The following is a 25873-nucleotide window of genomic DNA, read 5'->3' on the forward strand; positions in this document are numbered from 1 at the left end:
GTAGGACACGGGGAGGGAAGGGGCGCGCGCAAGGTGCTCGGCGCGCGCAAGGTGCTCGGCGCGCGCAAGGTGCTCGGCGCGCGCAAGGTGCTCGGCGCGCGCAAGGTGCTCGCGGGCTCCCGGGCCCGGTCTAGCCGGGCTGAGGCGACGCGGGCGCCCGGCGGGGCCGGGCCGCAGCGTCCCCGTCCCCGTCCCCGCGCTGGCCCGGCCCGGCCCGGCCCCTCAGCTCCACCCCCTGCCTCCCCCTCCCGCCCGCTCGCGCCTCCTGAAAAGCCAGCCCGCCCGGGGCGGCGGCGCAGAGCCGGGCCCGGCGCACGAGGAGGCAGCCAGCGCGGCCATGACGGCGGAGAAGGCGCTGCCTCTGGGCAACGGGAAGGCTGCTGAGGAGGCGCGGGAGTCTGAGGTGCTGAGTGGCGGCGGCGGCGGCGGCGGGGGCGCGGTGTCCGCGCGCGACAAGCGCGACAAGGCGGTCCACGAGCGCGGCCACTGGAATAACAAGGTGGAGTTCGTCCTGAGCGTGGCGGGGGAGATCATCGGGCTGGGCAACGTGTGGCGCTTCCCTTACCTGTGCTACAAGAACGGAGGAGGTGAGGCGGCGCGCGCGCGCGCGCGGCCCTGAGGAGGACGGGGTGGGAGAAGCCGGCCCTGTGGGGGCGGGGAGCCGGGCCCCCTCCCGCGCCTGCGTGTGGCGGGACCCCAGTCTCGCGGGGACGCCGGCCCCGGGGCCACCTGGCGCGAGAGCTGACCCCCGGCGCGACGCTCGCCGTCCCAGTGCGCATGCTCGCGCCCCCAGCTTCGCACCTGAGCGCGCCACCTGCTAGCACGCGGGCACTCGTCCGCCGGCTGTGTGTTCTGTCCCCGCGGGAGTGAGGTGCAGACCGAGGCCGGGAGCCCTTGGCGGGAGTTCGGGGGCAGGAGGCAGACCCTTGGAGCCTCGGCTTTCCTGACTGGAAACACGCGTGAAGGAAAGGGGACTTTGGTCATCCGAGCAGCTTCGGGCTTCTGAGGGCTTCCCGAAATGCCAGCCTCCGGACTCAACTTACCTCATATCGTTTCGCAGTCGTCTTTGTAGGTAGGGGTATATTCCCCGTTTTGCAGGGGAGGAAACTGAGGGGCAGAGAAGTCGCTCACTCCCCAAGGGGTAAAGGTGGGGTTCCGACACCAAAGGCCTGGCTTTAAAGTGAGATTGGACGCACAACTGGGAGAACTTTTTTAGGCGAGGCCCGTTGCCGTTTGGTTTCCCTTCCTTTCATTTGCCCGTAGGGCCCTGTCTAGGACTGTCTGGTGGGAAGATGGGCACAAAACAGCTTCCTTGACTGGTCTCAGAACAGTTAGCAACAGTACCGACTTGCTGTTTAGAAGGTGCTTAGAGCTTGCCGTGGAGAAGGCAATGGCACCCCACTCCAGTACTCTTGCCTGGAAAATCCCATGGATGGAGGAGCCTGGTGGGCTGCAGTCCATGGGGTCGCTAGGAGTCGGACAGGGCTGAGCGACTTCCCTTTCACTTTTCACTTTCATGCATTGGAGAAGAACACTCCAGTGTTCTTGCCTGGAGAATCCCGGGGACGGGGGAGCCTGGTGGGCTGCCGTCCATGGGGTCGCACAGAGTCGGACAGGACTGAAGCGACTTAGCAGCAGCAACAGCAGAGCTTGCAGGGGTCAGGGAAACGAAAGTAACCAGAGAGTCATTTCTAGTGACAGCATGTCCGAGGCTGCATGGTGGAGACGCAGCAGTTAAATCCTCAGATCTCCCAGCTCCAAGAAGGGGGGGCCTCCAGATTTGAGGAGCCCCCACCTGTCGATCAACAGAACAGCTGGCAGGGCCATGGCAAGGGACCGTGTGAAACCTCGAGGGGCACGGTTTCTGCAGAGAAAAGCCGGTGTTTGTGTATTCCTGTCTGTCTTTGCTGTGTCCCTCCAGCGGATCCCCAGAGTCCAGCAAAGGTAGCTCAGAGGTTTGGCAGGGACCACACTGTCGGGCTTTGCGGGGCAGGACTTCCTGTGCGGGCAGCTGCAGGGAGAGCGAGGAGGGGACTGCTTGGCCAGGGCCCTTTTCTTTGGAGACATTCATCCTGAAGGCACAGGCTGCTCCAAGCCTGCTCTGCACTGGCAATGAAGTGGCCGCCGGTGTCTGTGGCTTGGCACGGGGAGAGAGGGAGTGGCCTCAGAGACCCCGAACGTGCCCTGAGCCCTCAGCTGGGAGCCTGCCTCTCCTCTTTGCACATTCAGCCTGTGTAAGCTGCTGCGTCCGCTTAGAAGCCTGTGGAAACCCTTTAGGATTGTCCCAGGCAAGAGTTGTTTAAACCTCTCCCCTCCCCCCCGCAGGAAATTGTTATACAAAAACCAGAAACACATTCGTAAAATCAGAGCATTGTATAAGCTGCATTAATTACAAACTCTCAGATTTTTTTTAAAAAAAAGGTTGTAGTGAGTACAGTTTTAAAATGAGTCATTTTTTTTTTTTTTTTTTTACTCTAACTCAACAAAAATCTCCGCTGGGTGTACAGATATCCTGGTTTAATTATCTTAAGGATTACTAGCTTTGTGAACAGAGAGGCCACAAGGCCTTCAGAAAGTGTTATTTTATTTTAAATTACAGCATGTTAGGGAAACTTCTGTGGCTTGTCTTAATCACTTAGATTCAGCAAACAGACCCTTTTTATCTTCTTTCAGGCACTTTTTGCCTTCTAATATAGTTGGGGGATCTGCTTATCAACTGTTTAACTTTCTTTAAAAAAAAATCTGTACAGCTCTACTCATAAGTTGCAACAATACTTTAGTATTTCTTCCCCAATGTGAAACTTTGTAAAAATAGAAGAGCTAAGACCCTTTCACAACCTGGTAAATATTGTCCTATTACCAGGATTGATCAAAATCATTGCTGTTAATCTTGGGTTAAAGGGACTTCATTTAGCAAAAAGCAATTTCAGTGAAAGCCTTCATTTGCAAGATCAGATGGCGGGGAATAGCGTGTGTTTTCGTGCTTTGTTATTAGACAGAGAGAGAATGAGGGATTTGGAAAAATCCCTTTCTGCTTGTAATGGCTCATGTTCACCTCAGTTATTTAATTTGTTTCACAGAAAGGCCCAGGCGGTGGGTATTGTGTTTCAAAATGGGAGCACTAAAGCTTAAGGTGGTCTTTTCTCCAGACTGATTCAAAGCCAGCCTCTCTGGCTGTATTCTTGCTATGAACTCCTCATATCTTAGCTCCATACCTGGGGCTGGTGTACAGGGACCTATTCCTGCTCATTGTATATCTCCTTGAGAATGCCTTTCTTTATAAAGATTTTTTGCAGGTTACTTCCAAAGTAAAAAGAAGAGTCCTCCCTTGGCCAGTTGAGGTCACTTTATAATATAAAAGGAGGATGCAACATTCAGGGAGGAAATAGATTTGACTTGTGCTGGAGGATAGAATGCATAAATGAAAGATTCAAGCATATTGCACAGTTTCTTAAACTTTAACCTCTTAACTGTACAACCATTCTGTGAGATAAGTGGTGCAGTTCTTACGTATTAAAGCCTTATTTTACAGGTGAATAAGTTGAGGCTGGGAGATGTGACATAGACTTACTCAAAGGAGTAGGTGGCAGAGAGCCCAAACCCAGGCTCACCTTGTCTGACTCTGGTCCTCATAGCAGGAACTTGAGCTCAAGCTCAGAGCATATGCTGTCTTGCCTCTAATAGGTTCTTCAAGGGCTGAAGTGGTGGAGGCAACTTTAGCTTCATTCCTTTCCTTTGCATCTTTGCAGGGGCATTCCTGATTCCCTATGTGGTGTTTTTTATATGCTGTGGGATTCCTGTTTTTTTCCTGGAAACAGCTCTGGGACAGTTTACCAGTGAAGGTGGCATTACATGTTGGAGGAAAGTGTGCCCTTTATTTGAAGGTAAGTGCTGAGTTAATCAGAAAATAAAAGGATGCCTGGGTATTGTCAGGCTGTGAAGGGCAGCTTTGTTTAACGAGTTGGAGAGGGACTCAGATCACTGCCTTTTCTGTGTTTTTTCAGGCATTGGTTATGCAACGCAGGTGATTGAGGCCCATCTAAATGTGTACTACATTATCATCCTGGCATGGGCCATTTTCTACCTGAGCAACTGCTTCACCACCGAGCTCCCCTGGGCCACCTGCGGGCACGAGTGGAACACAGGTACGGCCTCCCTGGAGGCTCTCTCTGCTGGTCTTACTGGGCGAGCTGGGAATGGTGGTGTGTCACATGTCTTGCTGTGAGTTCAGATTCCACTGAAGCCGGGGGTCATTTCTGTACCTGGCCTGCATACTAGCATGAGCTGAGCACTAGCCCAGGGGCTGGCACAAGGAAAAGAATTGTGCCTTTCTTACCTTGCTTTGCCAAAAATAGAGGCTGCATCCTTTGGGCACACAGTAAGGATGCAAGTAAGAAGTGCTAAACTGAGATCCAGGGATTCAGGCTGCAATTCTAGCCCTGCCTTTTGAGTGTCACATTTTCCTCTGTAAAATGAAGGGGTTAGACTAGATCAAGAGTTGCAGACGGGGGCTGTCAGCCAATTAGGCTTTAGATCAGTGACCAGCCCATTTCAAAAATGTATTTGTATTTTCAACAATTGAAAAATCAGAAGGCTGGGGACGAATATCCAGATTCCTGGCTTCTCTTGAAAAGTTAAAAAGATCCGGCAACAGCAGAGCCACATTCCCACAATCATACTTGGTGGTGGTGGCTGCAGCTGAGAAACGGCTGTTGTCTGTGGTTGAAGCATCTGTCCTCAAGCTGGCCGCAGTCCCCACCCAGCTCATGTGGCTCATTGATTCTACCTGTCCACCCCAGGTAGACACCTGAATTCACCACCCTCCTCCTCCCTTCAATGGGTAACTTTTGAGATGACTTTGGATTCTAATATACTGTTTACTTATCAATTTGTCAACCTGTCAGGACTGAGTCTTACAATCTAGAGAAGACAAATACTTCTCAACCCCTACGTATGAAGACTGCTCTGTACAGACATTACTAATCAATTGTAGAACTCTTTCCTCTTGAGTCTAGTTTTGGCCTCGGAGCGCTGCTCAGTACTGCCCTAGACAGTCACTGCCTTTCGACTGCAGTCAACATACCTGCTCTAATCTATTCACCATCTGTGTTGTAACCTGTGGTTAGTTTTCCCTGTAAGTGGCCAGTCATCCTGAAAGCTGAGATACAGTAAGACAGGGCAGGATGTTGGTCACTGGCAGAAGGAACGGCAGTCATTAGACCAAGAAAATGCTGTGAACTAGTTTTTAATCCCTGCATAACTTTACCTTGTTCCCCCACCCAGCACATTTTTGGGGGGTTGTGGGGGGGTCTCATTTTCTCTCCCTGGTTCTTAACCTTTCTTTGCCCAGGAGCATAATCAAGATGTTTATCAAACTAAAATTCAAGGACATATTCTTGGAGGCCTGCAAGTCATCCATGATAAATTAATTGTGCAAATTTATTTTGAGGGTACTCTAAAAATATGTGCATGTTCTAATCATCTATACATTCACCTTATAAATGAGGACAGTTGGGGATCTCAATGCCTGACTTTGTTCGCATTGACAATTTAAGATGCGTTCTTGGTGAATAGGATGATGGTGGCCAAGGGAAAAAGAGATTTAATTCATAAATGGTCATTGATATAAGTCCAGCCAAGAATGCAGTGAACTGTAGAAATGAAGGTTCTGCAAATGCATGACCAGAGAAAAATGGTGATAGGACTGAATCTCAAATAGCGCATGGAAAAATAAGCAAGTTTAACTCCATAGACCCTGCCTCCTACCTCTCAGGTCCATTTTTCTGTTGGGAAATCAATTTAATCTCACAAGATGGCATTATCGTGCATACCCGTTTTATGCTATCAATTTGAATTGTGCTGGTTCGGTAGTATAGTTGGTATTTAACTTATAAAATCTGGCTTTATAGTTGTTTGAATACTTGAACCACAAAGGCTTTATAACTCATTGCTTATTTGTAAATGATTAAATATTATTTTAATAAAAATGCCTTGTCAACTTTGCGTGTCTGAGAAATTTTTTTACCCTAGAAAAAAAAATTGAGAGACACTGTATTAAGAGAATCTGATCAAAGCTAAGGGCTCCTCGCTCTAGAAAAAGGCACAAGGGCACATTCAGGCATTTTGCTTATAACTTTAGGTTCCCAGACTTCTCTTAAGACTGGTTGTGGACCCCACAGACCATCTCCTTTCCTGGTATGGTTAGCACTTGTCCAGAGAAGTAGGAAAGGAGCAGACACTTGGGAGGCTTTTCTCCCATTGGGCTGCAAAGCTTTCTTCCACTGATTTGCACTCCCCTTTCTCTGAAGGCTTGTCAACTATTATAATGTGTGAAGTATCATGTGCAGGAGGGCTTCATGCTCCAGTGATTATAGATGTAGTTGGAGGGTTTGTGCATACATGAGCAGAGTGAAGGGCCAGCATGAAGCTAAATGCAGGCTCCAGGCTGGTCACCGTGCTGGGTGCAGGGGCTTTGAAGTGAGTGGGCACACATGATGCGGTCCTCAGGGAGCTCACAGCCTAGTGACTAAGGCGACTCTGTGAACAGGGAGGTGCTGTAAAGAGACCTGGATTCCGTGGTGGCAGACAGAACCAGGCAGTAACCATGGTAAAGGAAGTGCAGCCTTGGCTGGACTGTTTTCTTCCCCGAACTGGCTGGTGACTTGTGAGCAGGGAGAGGGTGTGGGCGGGGGTCCCTTGACTACTTCTGACCCTTGATTCATCCTCTTCAAAATAAAGGGAGTTGAAGGAGGTTCCTTGGAGGACTTTTAAATTCTAACTTCCTTAGAATTCAGGAGAGGGAGATCAAAGAAGGCTTCCTGGAAGAGAGGGTAATAGGCTGATCTGGGCCTTAAAGGACAGACACTCATGTTTTTACCTTGAGATTCAAATCCCCCTTGGTCGTCAAGTCTCATGAAATGAGAAGAGATATTCAATAAATCCTTTCTTAGATTGAGTGAGTGAGGGAATGATGGAGGAACCAGGGATTCTTTACACATTCGGATACTGTTTCATCCAACTGTCGGGTCTTTATGAAGCAGCTGTGACATTAGCCTGAGTCTCACCTGTGTCACTGGCCCAGGGACACCATGGCTGATGCCCCTTTTTAACCCTCACGTTCCTGCCAGGGTGGAACAGGTAGATGCCATGGAGAAGCCTTAGGCAGGGAAGTGAGAAAGGTGAAAGATTCAGGAGGAAAGAATTGGACAGGGCGTACTAGTGGGAAATAGAGGGGGGAGGTGCCCTACCCCCAAAACTTCTTCTCTGGTTGGAATCAAGCCAAGCCTCCCTCTTAAACTGTTTGTACGTGATTGATTTTCCCCACACTGCTCTGTGAGGCATGTTTACCTGGAGTGGCTGAGTAAAAACCACCTGGTTGCACCATCAGCTCTGAATGTTGTGCTAAGCTCCAGCCCTCGCAGAGGTTAATTTTCTTGTTTCTTGTCCTGTTTCCCACTGCAGAGAACTGCGTGGAGTTCCAAAAACTGAACGCAACCAACCACAGCCACGTGTCCCTGCAGAACGCCACCTCTCCTGTCATGGAGTTTTGGGAGTAAGTGGAAACGCCTTGTCTCCTTCGGCCCCTGGGGGCTCTGTCCTGGTTGCCCCCACTCCACCCCTGAAAAAAGCCTGACCCTGCCTCCAGCCTTGAACTTCCTGGCTTCTGTGGGCATTTGGCTGGTTTAGAAGCCAGGATGGAGATCTTGAGAGGTTTTCCAAAGGGGCACAGCTGAGAAAAATGCTTTCTCGTTCTTTGTTGACGTGTCAGCATGCCTAGTTACTTACCAGGGCAAGAAGTGCTTGGTAAAATGATGGGCAGTTTAAAAACTCATTTTTAGCAAAAGAGAAGATTTAGACTGTTTGTCAAGAGTATATTTAGCCTGGAAAGCAGAAGTCTCCTGGGGGGACAGGTTAGCTTTCATTCAGTAGCTGCAAGGTCACACGGAAAGGACATATATCAATTTGAGTGGGGAGAGGTTGTAAAGAGGCAAGTACTTAAGGAAAAGTGCAGTCCCGCAGTGTTGTCTGCAAGTACTTTCACGGGTTTTGAGCCCTCATACCTGGAAGTGTTTGACCAACATAAGGCTGTTGATGGTTTTGGAGACAGTGCCTGAATCCACTGACTTTATAGGCTGTATTTGTGCAGGTAGGCATTTTTGCAAAGACAGGCATTTTTCATCAGTGTTGCGAAGGGATCTGTAGCTCTTGGAGTTGCAGGGCTGCCATATACAGTTGTATAAGTTGCTCACTGCACAACCCTAGAGGGCATCATTTACATTGTGAATGTGCAGAATTGTGCAGCGCCCCAGGAATTGAAGAAAAGTTTCCTCTGTGGGTTGAAGACTGGATAAAGGCTCACTGAGGCTTTTCAGTTTGAAAAGGTCTGACTTCACTGAAGAATTTCCCCTACCCTAGTGCTGATGAATAGCAGTGTGGAGGAGCAGTAGTTTTATGAGTGATTTTCTTTTTGTTTAACCAGATACCATTCTTAGTGTGTGGCTTTTCTTCATTGTTTGTGTGTAGCATACAGAAGTTTCAACTATATTGAATTCAAACCTGCCAGTATTTTTCTTTTTGGTTTGCACAGTGAGTGTCTTATTTAAGATATAGTTCCCTACCTCAAAGTTGATATATATTTTTTTTCCTGGGTTTTCTTCTAAGAGTTTTAAAGTTTTTTTCACATTCAGGAATATAATCTACCTGGAATATTATTTTGTACAAGATATGAAGTAGGAATCCAGTTTTATTTTTTATATAAATAACCAATTTCTCCAGCAGTATTTGCTGAATTATTCATCCTTTCCATACTGATTTGTCATGCCATCTTCCATATAAAGTTTTACTGAAAGCATAGATCTGTTTGAGGGCACTGTGATCTCTTCATCTATTTTGCTAACTGCGTGTCAGTGCTATACCTAAAGTTTAATTTTAAGCTTTGAACCCACAAGACAGGTCCCTCACTTTGCTGTTTCCCAAAATTATTTTAGTCTTCCAGATGAATTTTAGAATCAGCTTGTCAAGTTAAAAAAACAACAACAATAAAGGAGAGAACAACTCTGTGGGGACTTTGGTTGGGAGGATGATGAACTTATAGATTAGTCTGAGAAAACTGACACCTTTGTGATTGAGCCTCTCTGTTCATGAACATGGTATGGCCCTCAGTTTGTTTAGGTCGTTTAAAATGCCTGATGAAGTAGTGCTACCTGATGTGGTTGGCAGAGAAGCATCACCTGGTTGGAAATGCAAACTCTCCAGCTCTCTCCAGACCTACTGTCATTGTTCAGTTGCTCAGTTATGTCCAATTCTTTGCAACCCCATGGATTGTAGCATGCCTGGCTTCGCCCCCTTCACTATCTCCTGGAGTTTCCTCAAACTCATATACATTGAGCCAGTGATGCTCTATTTGACTATGACCTACTGAGTCAGTCAGGTAGTTAGGTATGACCTACTCAGTAGGTCATAGTCAAATAGAGCATCCATGTGACATTGTGCTGGAGTGGAGCCTGCTTTGTGTGTATGTGGGTGGGAGGGGTGCTGAGTGGCCTTTTCCAGCCCCAGTGGACTAGAGTTTCCTATGGGAATGTTTTGGACCTGCACATTTGAGGATGGCAAAAGATGGTCTCTGTGGTCCCTTAGAGAACAGAACCCGACGTCCTACACTGGACAAGGTCTCTGTGTAACTTACATTGGTTTGTACCATTCATTTCCTTTGTAATGTGTATGGGAACCTGGATTCAATTCTTATTTGTGCAGCATGTTTGTTTATTGTCTGAATTCCCCAGGAGGCTGTCGTGAAGCAGCACCTTTTCTGGTTTTGCTTCCCACTGCTGGTATATGGAAGACCCTCAGTGAATATTTACCAAATGTAAAGGTACATGGGAGGAAGGCAAGCAGACAGTATTTTCTAGAAAACAGTACATGAGGAGAGTCACAGTGGGCTCTGGCAAGTACTCATCTTATCCCTAAGCTCCTCAGAACAGTACTGACTGCTTCGAGGATCCCTTTGTAATATCCATGTGTGCATGCATACTTAATCGGCTCAGTCATGTCCATTTCTTTGCAACACTATGGACTATAGCCCGCCAGGCTCCTCTGTTCATAGGATTCTCCAGGTAAGAATACTGGAGTGGGTTGCTGTGCCCTCCTCCAGGGAATCTTCCCGATCTAGGGATTGAACCTGAGTCTCTTGCATTTCCTGCATGGACAGACAAGTTCTTTAGCATTGAGCCCTCTGGAAAGCCCATAATATCCATGTTACCCACTCATTCGGACACCAAGTGGTGGGAGGAGACAGTTAGTCTGTGTCCTTACGTGTAACTGGGCCTTTTTGCCTGCTACTCGGTCATTCAAGATGAAAGTCAATGGCAGAATGAGCCCATAGTTCCAATTTTCTACTCTGATTGTATTTGTATCATCTATGCAGTGTTGAATTCTGCATCCTTAAAGCACTCCAATTCTGGTATGACACTCCTTCCTTCCTTCGCAAGATGTTTGTATGAGACAGCTCTAATTCATCTTTTCCCCAGAGGTGAACTTGGGACATAGACACTCTGTGAGATGTTTGTAGCATCCTGTGAAAAACTGTTTGGGGCCACATAAACTTGAGAAGGGCTGAAAGCTGTGCCCTTCAATAAGAATATCCATTACCTTTGATTAACTCAAATTCCCAAACGTATTTTCCCATGCAATCATTTGTAATCATTCCCCCCTTTCCCCTCCCCTCCCCCACCCCGGAATGCTAGCATTCCACTAAACACAGCCTGGCAAATGCCATGCTAGGAGGAAGTTCTTCCTTGAATTCAGCCAAAGATTGGCTTCTGGGGCTCTAGAGGGAATGTGCCTGATTCCTTTCCTATGTGACGATGCTTCAAGTATTGGATCACGTGTCCTCGAAAGTGAGTCTTTCCTGGTTCTCTTTTCTATTTCCTTGTGTGTCTGATTCCTGTCCACACTGTGCTGTTAGTGTCCTGTCCCTGCTGCCTCTGACCCCAGGCATCTCATTCAGGGCCACATGGCTTGGTCAGAATAGACTGCCTCAGCTGGGTGCTCGTTCATTCGTTCCGCAAACACCTGAGCTCCTGGTGCATGTGAGCAGGAAACTGGCGTAGTTGGGAGTGGTGGAAGTAGAGGACGTGGTCCTAGCCCTCTGGAAGCGGAGGAGAGACAAGCCCGTGGATCTCATAAAATCAGTTACAAGGTGCTGCTTCCCTGCCCGTGGCTGGCCATGCCTTCACCCTGACCTTGGGCTTCTGACATCTTGAAGGTTCATTTCCCCTTTCAAAAGGGAATAATTAAAATGACTGTCTTAGCCGCTGAGAACAGCTCCGGCTCTGGGTCAGTCCCGGGTTCTGGATCAGGCAGGGGGCCTGTGAGGCAGGGGCGGCTTGTCTTCCTGATGTCAGATTTCAAAATCAGGCCACCCTGGTTTCCCTTAGTAACTCATGCGTCTGGCACCTGTGCATTTATCTCAATATGTTGGCAATTCTGCATTTTAAGCCCATGTGCCTTGTGGGGATTGAGTGCTATTGAGTGTAACCAGCATTGTGGCATCAGATGGACTGTGTTCTGTTTTCACTTTCTTTTCTAGGCACTCTCATTCTCTTGTCCACAGTTTTGCAAGCAAATGCATGTTCGCCATGTGTACAATTGAAAGTGCTTTTGCATGGCATCCATTCAGCACACATTTGTTGTAAGCATATTGTGTGCTAAGCCTGCATTAAGCTCTAAGGGTAATTTCTTCTCTATCTTTATTCAGAAGGATGCAGTCTTGTCTTTTTGGTTTCTCTTACTGGAGGAGGTTTTAAAAATTTGTGTATTTCTAAATCGCATGGCCACTTGAGTTGATTTTCATTTGGGCACAGAATTTGGGCTCAGAGTTGCTGAAGTGAAACTCTTAATTCCTTCTGTGGTTCTGGGGTTGCCCCTACCTACCTCTCAGCCTCATCTTCCCTTCTGCCCACTCCCCTTCTCTGGACTGGTGCCCTTTGTATGTCCTGCACTTGTCCTAGGCTCAGTCTTGGGCATTTGTAGAGAAGAGTCCCTTTGCTTAGAAGATTCCTCACCAGTTCCTCGTGTGTCTGGCTCTTTCTTATCATCAACTCTTAATTCAAATGTCATTCAGTAAGCCCTCCCAGCCCATGCCGCTGAATCAGCACCCTAGTCTTTCTCCACCCCATCCGTCTGTTTTGTTGTCTGCATAGGACTTACCTGAAATCCTTGTGCCTTTATTTACTAGTTTCTTCTCTTTCTGTCTCTCTGTTAAATGGAAAGCCCTGTGCCAGCAAGGACTGTCCTGTTTTGTTCCCTGTTGTCCTGCCAGCACATGCTAAGTGCTCAATAAACATTTATTAGCATGCATGGATGGAAGAGTGAATGAATGAGTGAATGAGTGTTTCTTAACCCTGTGGAGGTCAGTGTCATCTGAGTTCACTCTTGCCCTGTCTATTGAAGAGTGTACATTCCCAGGTTCAGAAATGTCATTCTCTCTTAGATCAGCTCCCCTTTATAGAAGTGGGTTCTCTGGTGAACACTTGATTTCCTTATTGCCAAAGTCACCTGTGCTTTCTTGTAGAAAAGTGTAGGAAGTATGTTAGAGTAGAAGAGGGAAAAAACTGCATACAATGGGATTTTATTTTCCATGATGCTAAAGCAGGGAGGGGTTACTTGCGGAAGTCTGCTCTCCAGACTTGCTGGTATCCACCAGACCCTCCCTGGATAACCATCCCTGAAGCACGAACCAGGCCTCCCCCTGCAGAGCAGAGCAGTGCTTCTTCACTCTTGTTGGTGCTGGCAACTCTCTGCCCTGACTTGTCAACACCAGGGGTCCCTGCTTGCCCAGACCCCCCGGGGCCCTAGCAGGACCGGTAAATAGATGAGGAGGTGTGAACACGATGCTCAGGACAGAGGCACCGCTTGTATATCCAGGTGCTGCAATGTTCCAGAGAAGTGTAGTGATGAGATGCGAGGATGCAGACAGAGACCTGGGCTTTAAAGCCAGACAGCAAGAATTTAAACACTGTTGCTTCCACTTATCAGCTTTGGGCTCACTGCTTGAATCTGTTTGCAGCTCATTTTCTTTGTCTGCAAAGTGAGAGGAGGAGGGGGAGGAGGAGGAGGAACAGTTGGGCTTAGTAACTGCGGAAGAGCTGTGATCTATAAAATATTACTCCTTCTTGAACATTAGAGTAAAGATACTTGTATATAAAATCAGCTATGAGGCGATTTGTTTTCACAAATAGTGGGTGTCTCACACTGAGTCATGGGAAGCAGGGATTTACTGAACTGCAAGAGTTGTGTCTGAGGTTCCTTTTGCATCCTGATACATGCAGGAAGAGAAAGGAGGTCACGGTTAGTTACTAAGCACGTGCTGTGTACCCTGGCCCCAAGCATGGCCCTCCAGGCCCATCGCTTCATTTACTCCACCCGCCCATTGGAGAGATGGTACGGCATCATTGACTGGACAGATTCTCATCTCGGGATTCTGAGGCAGGAAGAGGTTAAGGGGCTCATCCAAAGTGCCTTTCTTGGCCAGCAAGAGCCGGAGCTGGGCTGAGAGCCAGCCTCTCTGATCCCTGCTGTGTCCCTCCACCCTTCCTTGCATGCTCCTCTTGCCCGTGACTGAAACGCCATCAGCTGCCTGTTTTATCTCGGGGCGGAATCCCACTGGCCTGTCCCTCCTCTCTGCAGTCCTGTGGCACTAGGTTCTCAAAGGGAGAGTTTTGGGGCAGATTGCAGTTGTTCAGTCACTGAGTCGTGTTTGAGCCTTGGTGACCCCGTGGACCGCAGCACACCAGTCCTCCCTGTCCTTCATTATCTCCCAGAGTTTGCTCAGACTCATGTGCATTGATTCAGTGATGCCATCCAACCATCTCATCCTCTGTTGCCGGCTTCTCCTGCCCTCAATCTTTCCCAGCATCAGGGTCTTTTCCAACGAGTCGGCTCTTCACATCAGGTGGCCAAAGTATTGGAGCTTCAGCATCAGCATCAGTCCTTCCACTGAATCTTCAGGGTTGATTCTCTTTAGGACTGGCTGGTTTGATCTCCTTGCTGTCCACGGGACTCTCAAGAGTCTTCTCCAGCCCCACAGTTCTCTATAATTGATGGAGGGAGGGAGGGAGGGATGAATGAGGAAGGAGTTAAGTCTCCAGCGCCCAGCAAAACCAAAACACAGAAAACCTGTTGGCTTATGTCTTCTTGGATTTCAAGAGGCACCTTTGGGAAATGACTTGAACCTTGCTTTTAGCAGAACTGTGGTTTCCAGCTGAGCCAGGTGTTGCATGCAAGGCGAGCAGGCTCTGATCTGCTGTGATGACAGATGGAGACTGAGACTGGCCGCCCAGTGTCTATAGTGGCCCAGCAGCTGGTGGCACGAGAGGTTCATGAGTGACTTCAATTCAGGCTCAGGCAGAGAGCCATACAGAAGGGGCTGTCCCCAAACTTTAGTGCGTTATCCCAATTCCGTATTACTTCTAATAAAGCCGAGAGAAAGTGTTTGAAACTCTCCAGATTTTACACACACACACACACACACACACACACACACACATACACACACACACACACACACACACACACGCACACACACTCAGCTCCATGCTTTCCCTGGAAGACCTGTAAGATTAGGAAGAAGCCCCAGAGCTGGGACCTGACTCTCCTACTCACTTATAGGAACCCTGGGCGTGCAATTCTGAACTTGAGCTTCCTCCCTGGAAAACAGGTGTGCCTCGCCACCCTTCCAGGTGCAGGCGCAGTCAGCATACAGCGACAGGGTGGGACGGGGGCCAGTAGCCATCAACAGTAGTGGCTCCTCTCACCCCTGCATCTTACCCATACTCAGCCTGTCCCCCCACCAAAACCCCACAGCTCAGGTGGTGAAGGTGACATTCAAAGAATGGAGGCCTCCTGGTGGGATACTCTGGACCAGGGGGAAGACCCCCGCCCCCCCCCCCACACACACACTCCCACGCTGGATCTCTCATCCAGGACTTTTCCCACGTCATGTGTGTGCCCGCCACCCCCTCTGTAGCAGACAATGACTCTCTGCCAGCCTTAACACAGAATGTGGTGTTTGACCCTCTGAGCTTTCGGCCACTTGTAATAGGGAGCTGCTGTACTCGGGGAGGCGTGGAAGGCTTGGGCAGCACTTTGGAGCTGTGCTGAGTCCTGCCAAGGGGGAGAGGGGCAGGAACCCAAGGGCCCTGGGACCCCAGCCATGGGGCACCGAGGCCCTTTCCTCTGCGTGGGACCCCTGCATATGGACACCTCCTTATTGCCTCCTGTGTTGCTGGTTCTTCCCCTCCAGCCATGCGGGACTGGAATAGGTGTTAAGCTTGGGGTCAGGAGATGGGGGTGCAAGGCCAGGCTCTGCCATTCACTGCCTGTGGCCCGTGGCAAGGTGCACATCTTCTTGGAACCTGACTGAGTCTGCTCTGGACAGTGGGTGTGACACAGGATAACCTGCATGGCGCTGTCTCTGCCAGAGCGTGTTCTGCATAGTTAGGACGAATTGCTTTGGAAAGGCAGAAACATGGTGGGGCACTTCCTTCTTAATAGCCTTTAGATGACTTGGTGGTGTATTTACATACCATAAACTGCACCCCTTTTAGATGTATAATTCGTGACTTTTGAGTAAATTTGCCAAGTGTGAAGTTGTCACCACAAGAATGTTTTGGACTATGTTCATCATCCTAACAAGATCTCCCATGCCCATTTATAGTTTATCTCAGTCCCACTGCCAGGCAACTTTTCACCTGCTGTCTGTTTCTTGGATTCATATAGTCTGGATATCACATATTTGATGGAATCATACAATGTGTGGTCCTTGGTTAATGTCCTCTTTCACTTAGCAAAATGTTTCCAGGGTTCATTCATGTTCCAGCATGTGTCACTGCTTTATTCCTTTTTGTGGCTAATATCCCATTTAATTAATTAATTAATTTAGTTTCATTTGTCTGACTATGAGTTGATGGACATTTGGGTAGTTTTCAGTTTGGGGCTATTTTTGAATAACCTAGTTTAGTTCACTCACTCAGTCATGTCTGGCTCTTTGCAACCCCATGGACTGCAGCACGCCAGGCTCCCTGTCCATCACCAACTCCCAGAGGTTACTCAGACTCATGTCCATCGAGTCGGTGATGCCATCTGACCATCTCATTCTCTGTCATCCCCTTCTCCTCCTGCCTTCAGTCTTTCCCAGTATCAGGGTCTTTTCCAATGAGTCAGTTCTTCTCATCAGGTGGCCAAAGTATTGGAGTTTCAGCTTCAGCATCAGTCCTTGCAATGAATACTCAGGACTGATTTCCTTTAGGATGGACTGGCTGGATCTCCTTGCAGTCCAAGGGACGCTCAAGAGTCTTCTCCAACACCACAGTTCAAAAGCATCAATTCTTCGGCCCTCAGCTCTCTTTACAGTCCAACTCTCACAGTCATACATGACTGCTGGAAAAACCATAGCTTTGACTAGATGGACCTTTGTCAGCAAAGTAATATCTCTGCTTTTTAATATGCTGTCTAGGTTGGACATAGCTTTTCTTCCAAGAAGCAAGTGTCTTTTAATTTCATGGCTGCAGTCACCGTCTGCAATGATTTTGGAGCCCAAGAAAATAAAGTTTGTCACTGTTTTCATTGTTTCCCCATCTATTTGCCATGAAGTGATAGGACTGGATTCCATGATCTTTGTTTTTTGAATGTTGAGTTTTAAGCCAGCTTTTTCACTCTCCTCTTTCACTTTCATCAAGAGGCTCTTTAGTTCCTCTTCACTTTCTGCCATAAGGGTGGTGTCATATGCATATCTGAGCTTATTGATATTTCTCCCGGCAGTCTTGATTCCAGCTTGTGCTTCATCCAGCCTGGCATTTTGCATGATGTACTCTGCATGTAAGTTAAATAAGCAGGGTGACAATATATAGCCTGACGTACTCCTTTCCCAATTTGGAACCAGTCTGTTGTTCCATGTTTGGTTCTAACTGCTGCTTCTTGACCTGCATACAGATTTCTCAGGAGGCAGGAAAGGTGGTCTGGTATTTCTATCTCTTGAAGAATTTTCCACAGTTTGTTGTGATCGACACAGTCAAAGGCTTTAGTGTAATCAACAAAGCAAAAGTGGATGTTTTCCTGGACATCTCTTGCTTTTTCTATGATCCAATGGATGTTGGCAATTTGATCTCTGGTTCCTCTGCCATTTCTAAATTCAGCTTGAACATCTGGAAATTCATGGTTTACGTACTGTTAAAGCTTGGCTTGGGGAATTTTGAGCATTACTTTGCTGGAGTGTCAGATGAGCGTAATTGTTTGGTAGTTTGGACTTTCTTTGGGATTGGAATGGAAACTGATATTTTCCAATCCCATGGCCACTGCTGAGTTTTCCAAATTTGCTGGCATATTGAGTGCAGCACTTTAATAGCAACATCTTTTAGGATTTGAAATAGCTCAACTGGAATTCCATCACCTCCACTAGCTTTCTTCGTAGTGATGCTTCCTAAGGCCTTCTTGACTTCGCATTCCAGGATGTCTGGCTCTAGGTGAGTAATCACACCATCATGATTATCTAGGTCATGAAGATCTTTTTTGTATAGTTCTTCTGTGTATTCTTGCCACCTCTTCTTAATATCTTCTACTTCTGTTAGGTCCATACCGTTTCTGTCCTTTATTGTGCCCATCTTTGCATGAAATATTCCCTTGGTATCTCTAATTTTCTTGAGGAGATCTCTCGTCTTTCCCATTCTGTTGTTTTCCTGTATTACTTTGCATTGATCACTGAGGAAGGCTTTCTTATCTCTCCTTGCTATTGGAACTCTGCATTCAGATGGGGTTTGAATAACCTAGGGGGTTTGCAAAGGCTGAGTTTTATGTTAACCTTTTTAACAAGCTGGCAAACATTCCCAATGTGGCTAAACTGTTTTACATTCCTTCCAGAAAGATATGAGTTCCATTTCTCTGTATTCCTTTTTTTTTTTTTTTAGCAGATGTTCTTGATTTATTCAGACTGGCTAGGAATATACTTTTTATGGGTTTATCTTAAGGAGTTACTCCAAATATTATTTTTTATACTAATTAACAAGAAAGTGACAAGATAAAAAAATTATACTCGAAGAATAGTACATTTTTAGGAGTCAAAGTTCAACAAAAATTCTTGAATATATATGAGTGGTATTATGATTTCGATATGTTGACAGAAAAGACTATACATTTTTGATGGGATGAGTACACATTTTGGTTTCTCTGGTCCCAGTGCGATTGCTTGTCTTGGTGTAATTATTTTTTTTAATTTATTCATTTTAATTGGAGGCTAATTACTTTAAAATATTGTGGTGGTTTTTGCCATACACTGACATGAATCAACCAGGGGTGTACATGTGTCCCCCCATCCTGAATCCCCCCTGCCACCTCCTTCCCCGTTCCATCCCTCTGGGTTGTCCCAGTACACCAGCTTTGAGTGCCCTGCTTCATGCATCAAACTTGGCCTGGTCATCTATTTCACATGTGTTTTTGAAGATACTTATTTTTGTCTATCTTTCTGATTAGGCCATCCTCGTGGGTGCACCCTTGTGGGCATGAAGTGGCATCTCATTTTGTTTTAATTTGCACTTTAATGAAGAATAGTTCTAAGTAAGTTTGGGAAACATCGGGTTAGACAGAGCTATTGTTAGTTGCTCAGTCACATCCAACTCTTTTTGACCCCATGGACTGTACCCTGCCAACCTCCTCTGTCCATGGAATTCTCCAGGCAAGAATATGTGACTGGGTAGCCATTCCCTTCTCCAGGGGATCTTCCTGACCCAGGGATTGAACCCTGTCTCCTGCATTGCAGGCAGATTCCTTACCATCTGAGCCACCAGGGAAGCCCAGACAGACAGAGCTATAGAGATGCCTTTATTGCAGGACTTCTCAGAGCCTTTAATATTCTAATGAGCATAGGGGCTGTCTAAAGAGGGCTACAGTATGTAGCCATTCCTCAGTGAGGTCCCTGTATGACCTCAGGGTGCCATACAGGATTAGTTTTCTTTGGGAAGCATTAGCCTAGGACAGAGGTCAGAAAACCATGGACCAAATCCATCTGCTGCCTGTTTTTGTAAATAAAGTTTTACTGGAAGACAGCCATAGCATTTGTTTACAAATTGTCTCTGGCTGCTTTCACACAGCAAGGGTAGAGTTGAATAGTTGGGACAGAGACCATACGCCTTGTGAAGCCTAAATCCGTACTGTCTGGCATTTTATATAGACACGGTTAGTGTACCAGGCATTTCTAGGTCAGAGGTCAGCATAGATGCTCACTGCATCTTCAGGGGGAAGGAGGTTCTTGGTTTACAGGTACTGACCAAGGAAGCACTTGGTAAGGCTTCGTGTTATTTGAGCTGGTGCTTGAAGGACAGGCAGAATTGTGAAGGCGTGTGAGAACTGAGAGGGACATTGCTGGCAGATAGAACTGTGGGATGGATCCTGGGGAATGGAGAAGTGCAGGGTGTGTTCAGGACTGGAGGGGACTTCCACATGACCGGGGAGGAGGATTTCTGCAGCCACAGAGGAAATTGGTGCGGGAACTCCACACCTTACAGACCAGCTTTGTTGCCTTGTTGTAGTCCCTGAGTGATACTTTTTTGGTCCATCTTCCTAAGACAGGGCTGTGGGTCCTAGCTCTATCTCAAGTTGAGCACTTGTGGCCTCTGCCTTTCTGGGCATGTTGTTTCCCTAAGCCATGGTTTTCCCATCTGTAAAGTGGGAATCGTGATTGCACTGACTTCAGTGAGCAGGAAGGAAATGCCAGCTGTCCCTGTCCTTGTCATCACCTGTCTCCTCCCTGAGGGCAAAAGTCACCTGCCTTCCTCATCACCGCAGCCCCTGTTCTTAGGGCACTGAGCAGCCTGCAGGTAACACTCGGTCATTCTCCCGAGGGAATGCGTGATGCGGAGGCCTGAGTTTCCTGCCAGGAGGGTCCTTGGCCTGAGTCCCCAGCTCGGTTCGGTGCCTCAACTGAGGGCCCCTGCAGGAGCAGACCCCTGACGTGGGGAGAGTTGATGCCCTGCACTGGGCCAGGGAGGTGAGAGCAGGACCCCGAGGGGGCAGGGAAGGCGCATTTGTTTGGGCTGTTTGTTTGTTTGTTTGTTGCTTTGGGAGACCAGAGAGGAGGCCCGAGCTAGGCTATTTATAGCTCGGTCCCTCAGTGCCAGCATTTAGGGTGGTCTCCGCATCCCCGGCAGTGCTCCTGTCCATGACAGGTTAAAGAAAGCTGAAGTGCATGCCGGTTATGTGCTGGACATTAGGATGAGCACCCCCCCCCACCAGCTGGGGGCCTGTTCCCACCCCGCCCGCCCCGGGCTCTCTGCCGTGGTGGGAGAGGGGTCTGCTCCACCTCTGCTTTCTCAGGTCAAACCACTCTCGGGTCTGGAAGCTGGTGTTTGGAAGGGAGGTGCCGGGCGTGGGGTCCCATCCAGACTCAGCCCCTCCGTGTGTAAGGGGCGGGCAGGGGACATGGAGAGGGCAATGAGGGTGTTACAGGATCTGATCTAGACACTTCCTTGAGACCGTGGAGGACAGTGGAGAAGCCTTGAGCAGGCCTCCCCTCTCTGGAGCCAGCTTCTGCAGAGGCTGTGGGCATCATCAGAAGAACCCTGTTTCAGGTCCCAATCTGGGTCAGTTGCTGGGCCATTCTGGACCCCAGTTGCCCCACCTGTAGAATGGGTATAAGAGTGTCTTCCAGAGTGGTTATGTTGCTGTGAGAACTGAATGTGTGAGATGTGAGGACCCTCGCGTGGCACCCGCCAGTCACCTCTGCCACCAGCTCCTTCTTGTTCCTTCCTCCGAGAATCTCTTAACAACGATGGTTTGCTTTTAAACTCACCTGTTGGATTCCCCAACTCTTTCCCTCCTCTTCCCTCAGAAATGACATCTCCACCTGTGGACTTTGCCCCTGTTGCCCATCTCAGAGACTTCTACCCCCTCCCTCCTCCCTCATCCCCCATTCCATCCTGTATTTGAAACTTTTCCCTCCCTCCTGACTCTTTCCCATTAAGTCTCCCAGTCGTGCCAACCTGAAAATAAAACAAACGTAAGACAGCTCTGGTACCCTGTGGCTGAGAACTACCAGCCTCCGACCCCATCGGAGCAGCTTCCCCAAAGAGCCGTCTCAGCAGGTCTCACCTCCCCACCTGCACCGCTGTCTGAAGTCTGCCCCACCAGGGCTGAGCGGCTTGCCTTGCTTCCCCCACCTCCCCGATTCTGAACCCCACAACGCTGTCCCTCTCACCAGGCTGCTGGAAAGCTCTTTCCCTCTGCCTGCAGAAGCCGCCTTCTCCAGGGATGCCCAGCCCTCCTCCGTCCCGTGAAGGGCTCCTCCGTCGTCCTCTCTGCCTGTAAATGATGGGGCTCTGAGATGAGATGAGATGCCCCCTCTCGCTCATTTCTCCGCCTCTGCCTACTCGACCTCATGCTCTCCCTGGACGCTTGATGGCCAAGGGCTCAGGTCCAATCTCCTGTCTGCATCTCTGTTGTGAGCTTTTGCAGCCAGAGACCCAGCTGCCTCTGGCCCTTGCAGCCACCTGGGGGTTCCACAGGCATCTCAAAATCGCCTTATCTAAAAGACTGACTGACTCTCCACCTCCTCCTCCATCCTACTTAACAGTTCACTCCTGCTCAGCTAACGACTCCCCCCGCCACCCCTGTGTATGCATTCAGGTACACGCCTGGTGTCAGCCTGGACCGCCCACTTCCCTGCTGCCTGCCACCCCCAGGGAGCCACCTGATGTCCCTGTTGCTCCTCAGCCCCCCTCTTCCCCTCCAGGGTCATTTCCCTACCTTAGTCCAGCCCCTCCCTCTTTATTGTCCTAGTTAACGCAAAAGTTTCCACACCGGGCACTTTGCTCCATTCCATGCCTACCATCCAGTCTTCCCGCTGCAACCAAAGAGAGCTTTCCAAAACATGCCCCTGATGGAGTCTTGCCCCTCTGTAAGAGTCTCCTAGGCTTCCATCACCCTCAGGAGGAGGCACCCGCCCCTCAGCAAGGCTCACCTGCTCATCACTCCAGCCTTGTCCTCGCCCTTGCTTCTCACCCCGCTTCCTGCTGCACGCTGAGCCCTTCTCTGGCCTCCCGGAGCCCTGGTTCCAGCCTCCCGGCTTTTGCCTTTGGTGGCCTTTCTGCCCCCAAGTGCCTCCCTCTTCTTTGTTAACTGTCCTGCTGCTCTCCGGGACCTCCCCACCCCACCCCCACATCCTGATACTGGCCAGACTTGCAGTGAGGGTCCCCTGCTCTTCCCTGTCCTCACCGTCTCCGCACTCGGCTCTGTTCACTGGCCTGTCCTCCCCAGTGGACCGTGAGCCCAAGTGTAGCACAGTACCCGATACACTGAAGACACCTTAATAAGTGTCATTTGAATAAATTGAGAAATGCATGAAGGATGCATGCCGGGAACTGCTTTTACCCAGCACACGAAGACACATGAAGTAGCTCTGGGGTACGTGCCTTTGATCTGTAAAGAGAGTAAGGGGTGATTTTCGTGTCATGGGGGAGTCTGAGGAGCAGGCCCCGTGGGTGAATGTCTGGGCTCTGGAGCCAGGGTCCCTGGGTTCAGATCCCGACCCTGTCACTTGCTCTCAGTGACTTTGGGCAAGTTCCCTGACCACCTGGCATGTCACTGTCCCCATCTTTGCAATGATGATAACAACTGTACCTTCCTCAAGGATGGTTAGGAGGGTAAGATGAGTTCCTGCTTGAAGACCAATGGAGACACAGACCTAGAGAACAGACTTGTGGACATGGCGGTGGGGAGAAGGAGAGGGTGGGACAAATTGAGTGAATAGCATTGAAACATAGACAGTACTGTGTGTAAAATTAGATAACCGGTGGAAATCTGCTATATGATGCCAGAAGCTCAAATCCCACCTAGAAGGGTGGGATGGGGTGGGAGGTGGGTGGGAGCTTCAGGAGGGAGGGGACATATGTTTACCTATGGCTGATTCATGTTGGTGTATGGTAGAAGCCAAACAATATTATAAAGCAGTTATCCTCCAATTAAAAGTAAATACATGTTAAAAAAAAAAAAACACTAAGAAAAAATGCAACAAAAAGAAAGCCTATGGAAAGGGGTGATGTCCCTTCCCCAAGGTCACACAGCTGGTCAGGAACAGAGCTTGGTTTCAAGCCCAGGCGTTTCTGTATGTGCTGAAGGCTGAAGAAGCAGAGACATTACACCTCCAAGTGCTGGGTGGAAATCTCCAGACATAGTCTTAATGACCTGAAAAAAAAAGCCATGTGAAGAACCTGCTTTCCTGCCTGGCTCGTAGTAGGTGCACATTATAACCCAGGTCAATGAATGCTTCTGAAGGGCCCCAGGCAGTCTTCAGCATCTCCTGTCCCCCGAATGGTGTCGGGAGGTCTGTTCCCGGGTCCTTTTTGGCCAGGGTGTTGGCAGCAGACTCTTCTTTATTCAGACCGTTCTTCTGTCCCAGTGCTTCATGGGGGAGGGTCATTAAGAAAGTTTTTTTTTTTATTTTCCCCAGGAAGAGCTGTGCCTTCTCCAAGTCTCCGGAGTTGAGTGTCCCAGCCCCCAGGCTCTCAAAGGCTGCCCTTGTGGGTTTGAAAACAACCCCAGAGCCCTGCAGGCCGAGAACCTGACCCCCCGAGCCTCCTTTCTGTAGACACTCGGGCCCATTGCTAGTTAGAGTCAGCGCCGGTAAAACCTAAAGAAAATAGTTTGAGGATGTTTTCAAATAGTGTCTGGTGGAACAAAAGAGCCATTCATCCCGTGTAGCTTTTAGTAATGTGCTTCCCATTCTGGGAACTAGATTGTTCAATTAAGCGAGAGGGCGCTGAAGCCGGCTGCATGACTCGAAAGTGTGCAAGCTCCAAAATGTGGCAGAGGGGGCCTGCGCCAGCTCGCTCCTGGCAGGTCTAACCCCTTCTTTGTCCCTGGGTCCCCGCGCTGTTTCCAGTTTTCAGACACTCCGTTCAGAAAAACCACGACATCAGTCAGAGGGCATGTGCGTGTGTGCATGCAACCCTGCTAGATCTGAGTCCTCGGTACCCCAGGCATCTCCCTCTGCCTTGGCCACTTTCTCTTCTGCTCCAGGTTGTCCCTTCCCATTCGCCGGCTGATGGATGTTCCGGAAGCTTTCAGGGCCTTGGGGTGGGGAGATCGCCTGCAGTATGTCAGGTGGTAGTATGCATCCTTGGCTACGAGGCTCTTGGTCTGGAGACAAGGAAGTCGGTGAGCCCCCTCAAGTTCCTGCAGAATTTTGGGGGTGAGCGGGCACAGCAGGGTATTGCTCTGTTCTGGGGAGACAGTGCATCCCTTCAGTAACTTCTCAGAGAACCCCAACTCCCTCTTCAAGTAGTAATAGTGGTAGTGAAAGTCACTCAGTCGTGTCCGACTCTTCGCGACCTCTTGGACTGTAGCCCGTTATTCTCCTCTGTCCATGGAATTCTCCAGGCAAGAATACTGGAATGGGTTGCCATTCCCTTCTCCAGGGGATCTTCCCACATTGCAGGCAGATTCTTTACTGTCTAAGGCATTAGAGAAGCCCCCCTCCCTTTTGTTCTCCCTCTCTCTCTCAAAAAAACCCCCTTGTTGTTTCTAAGTCATTCCTTCATTACCAGGAAATTCTACTTCTGCAGTGATGGCCAAGCCTTGCCCTTCATGAGCAATCCTTGGGAAAATGTAGCAAAACGCAAGCTTCTTCAGAACCATTCCATAAGGATTCAGACTTGATGGGTCCCGGATGGGACCCAGGGATTTTTATGTTTTCGGCAGGCATCCCACAAGGACCATACTCTGGGTCTTGCTGCTTGGTTATAAGAATGTGCTCAGTTGCTCAGTTATATCCGACTTTTTGTGACCCCGTGGACCATAGCCCGCCAGGCTTCTCTGTCCATGGGATTTCCCAGGCAAGAATACTGGAGTGGGTTGCCATTTCCTTCTCCAGAGTGTTGTAAGAATAGATATTCCTAAAAGTTACATTTAATACAGCCCCTCACTTTAAAATGAATTAAAGCCAAAGACTGCTAAGACATGAGAAACAAATAAAGAATCCTTATAACAAAGCAGCTGTCTCCTTTCTTTCTCAACTTGCACTTCTTTTTGCCCAGCTCCTCCTAGTACAGGGCAAGAGCTGCACCATCCATACTTCTTTATCCTCAGTATAAATGTAGTGCCTGGCACCTAGTATGTGCTCAATAAATGTGTATTTAAGTAGATGTTCTCCTTTCTGGCTATCAGTCTAGCGAGAGCTGGCTTCCTTGAGAGTAAATCCCTGACTGCACGCAGCCCAATTTTGTCTGGGGGCCTGCCTGATTCTCCGGCAGGGTTTGGGGCCGGAGGGAGCCTGCAGACCAGCGCTAATTGTTGTCATTGAGTAATTAATGCAGAATCAGGCCCCAAGTGGATTCCCAGGGAGATAGACACTGAGGGAGGCTTTCATGCTTGGTGGGATGGGAGCTGCTTTTCTCAGAGGACGTTCCCAGAGCGCCCAGGTGACTGGCGTGGTCCAGTGGGATGACTTGGCAGCTGGAATGGGGTTCATGGAGCGAGTGTGGAGGGGGCTTGTGTTCCTGCCACGGTCCTGCACAATATGGAGCATGGTGAGTCTGACTCTGGAGAAACACAAGCCCCAGGATGTGCTGTGAGAGACAGGCCTGTGTCAGCTCTGAAGGACGGATGAGTCCCAAGCGAGGCTGTGGCTGGATGCATGCTGTGGCCTGGGCCCCCTGGACATCCCTGCCCCTTGGCCCGCTGTTCAGGACTCCCAGTGATACTTCCTCTGTGTATCTGCCCTGCTTTTCCCTTCTGGTCTCTGGGCCCCCATGTTCCCCAAGTACCCCATGCTCTATTTTCTGGCCATTGCTCGTGCTTGTCCCTGGACCTGAAACTATCTCTACCCACTCGG

General features: G+C 49.0%; 1 protein-coding gene across 1 annotated transcript in view; it reads left to right on the forward strand.

Annotated features, from left to right (window-relative positions):
* The first annotated feature begins 233 nt into the window (after positions 1–233).
* The window catches only part of SLC6A11 (solute carrier family 6 member 11), a 126170-nt gene continuing 100530 nt past the window's right edge, over positions 234–25873 (forward strand). Inside the window, exons 1-4 of the mRNA XM_043886736.1 lie at positions 234–587; positions 3750–3884; positions 4005–4145; positions 7462–7552. Of these exons, the coding sequence (XP_043742671.1) occupies positions 338–587; positions 3750–3884; positions 4005–4145; positions 7462–7552 (617 nt within the window). The 5' untranslated portion in view covers positions 234–337. The remainder of the gene's footprint in view (positions 588–3749; positions 3885–4004; positions 4146–7461; positions 7553–25873) is intronic.

Source organism: Cervus elaphus, chromosome 24 (assembly GCF_910594005.1).
Source record: "Cervus elaphus chromosome 24, mCerEla1.1, whole genome shotgun sequence".
Taxonomy (NCBI): Eukaryota; Metazoa; Chordata; class Mammalia; order Artiodactyla; family Cervidae; genus Cervus; species Cervus elaphus.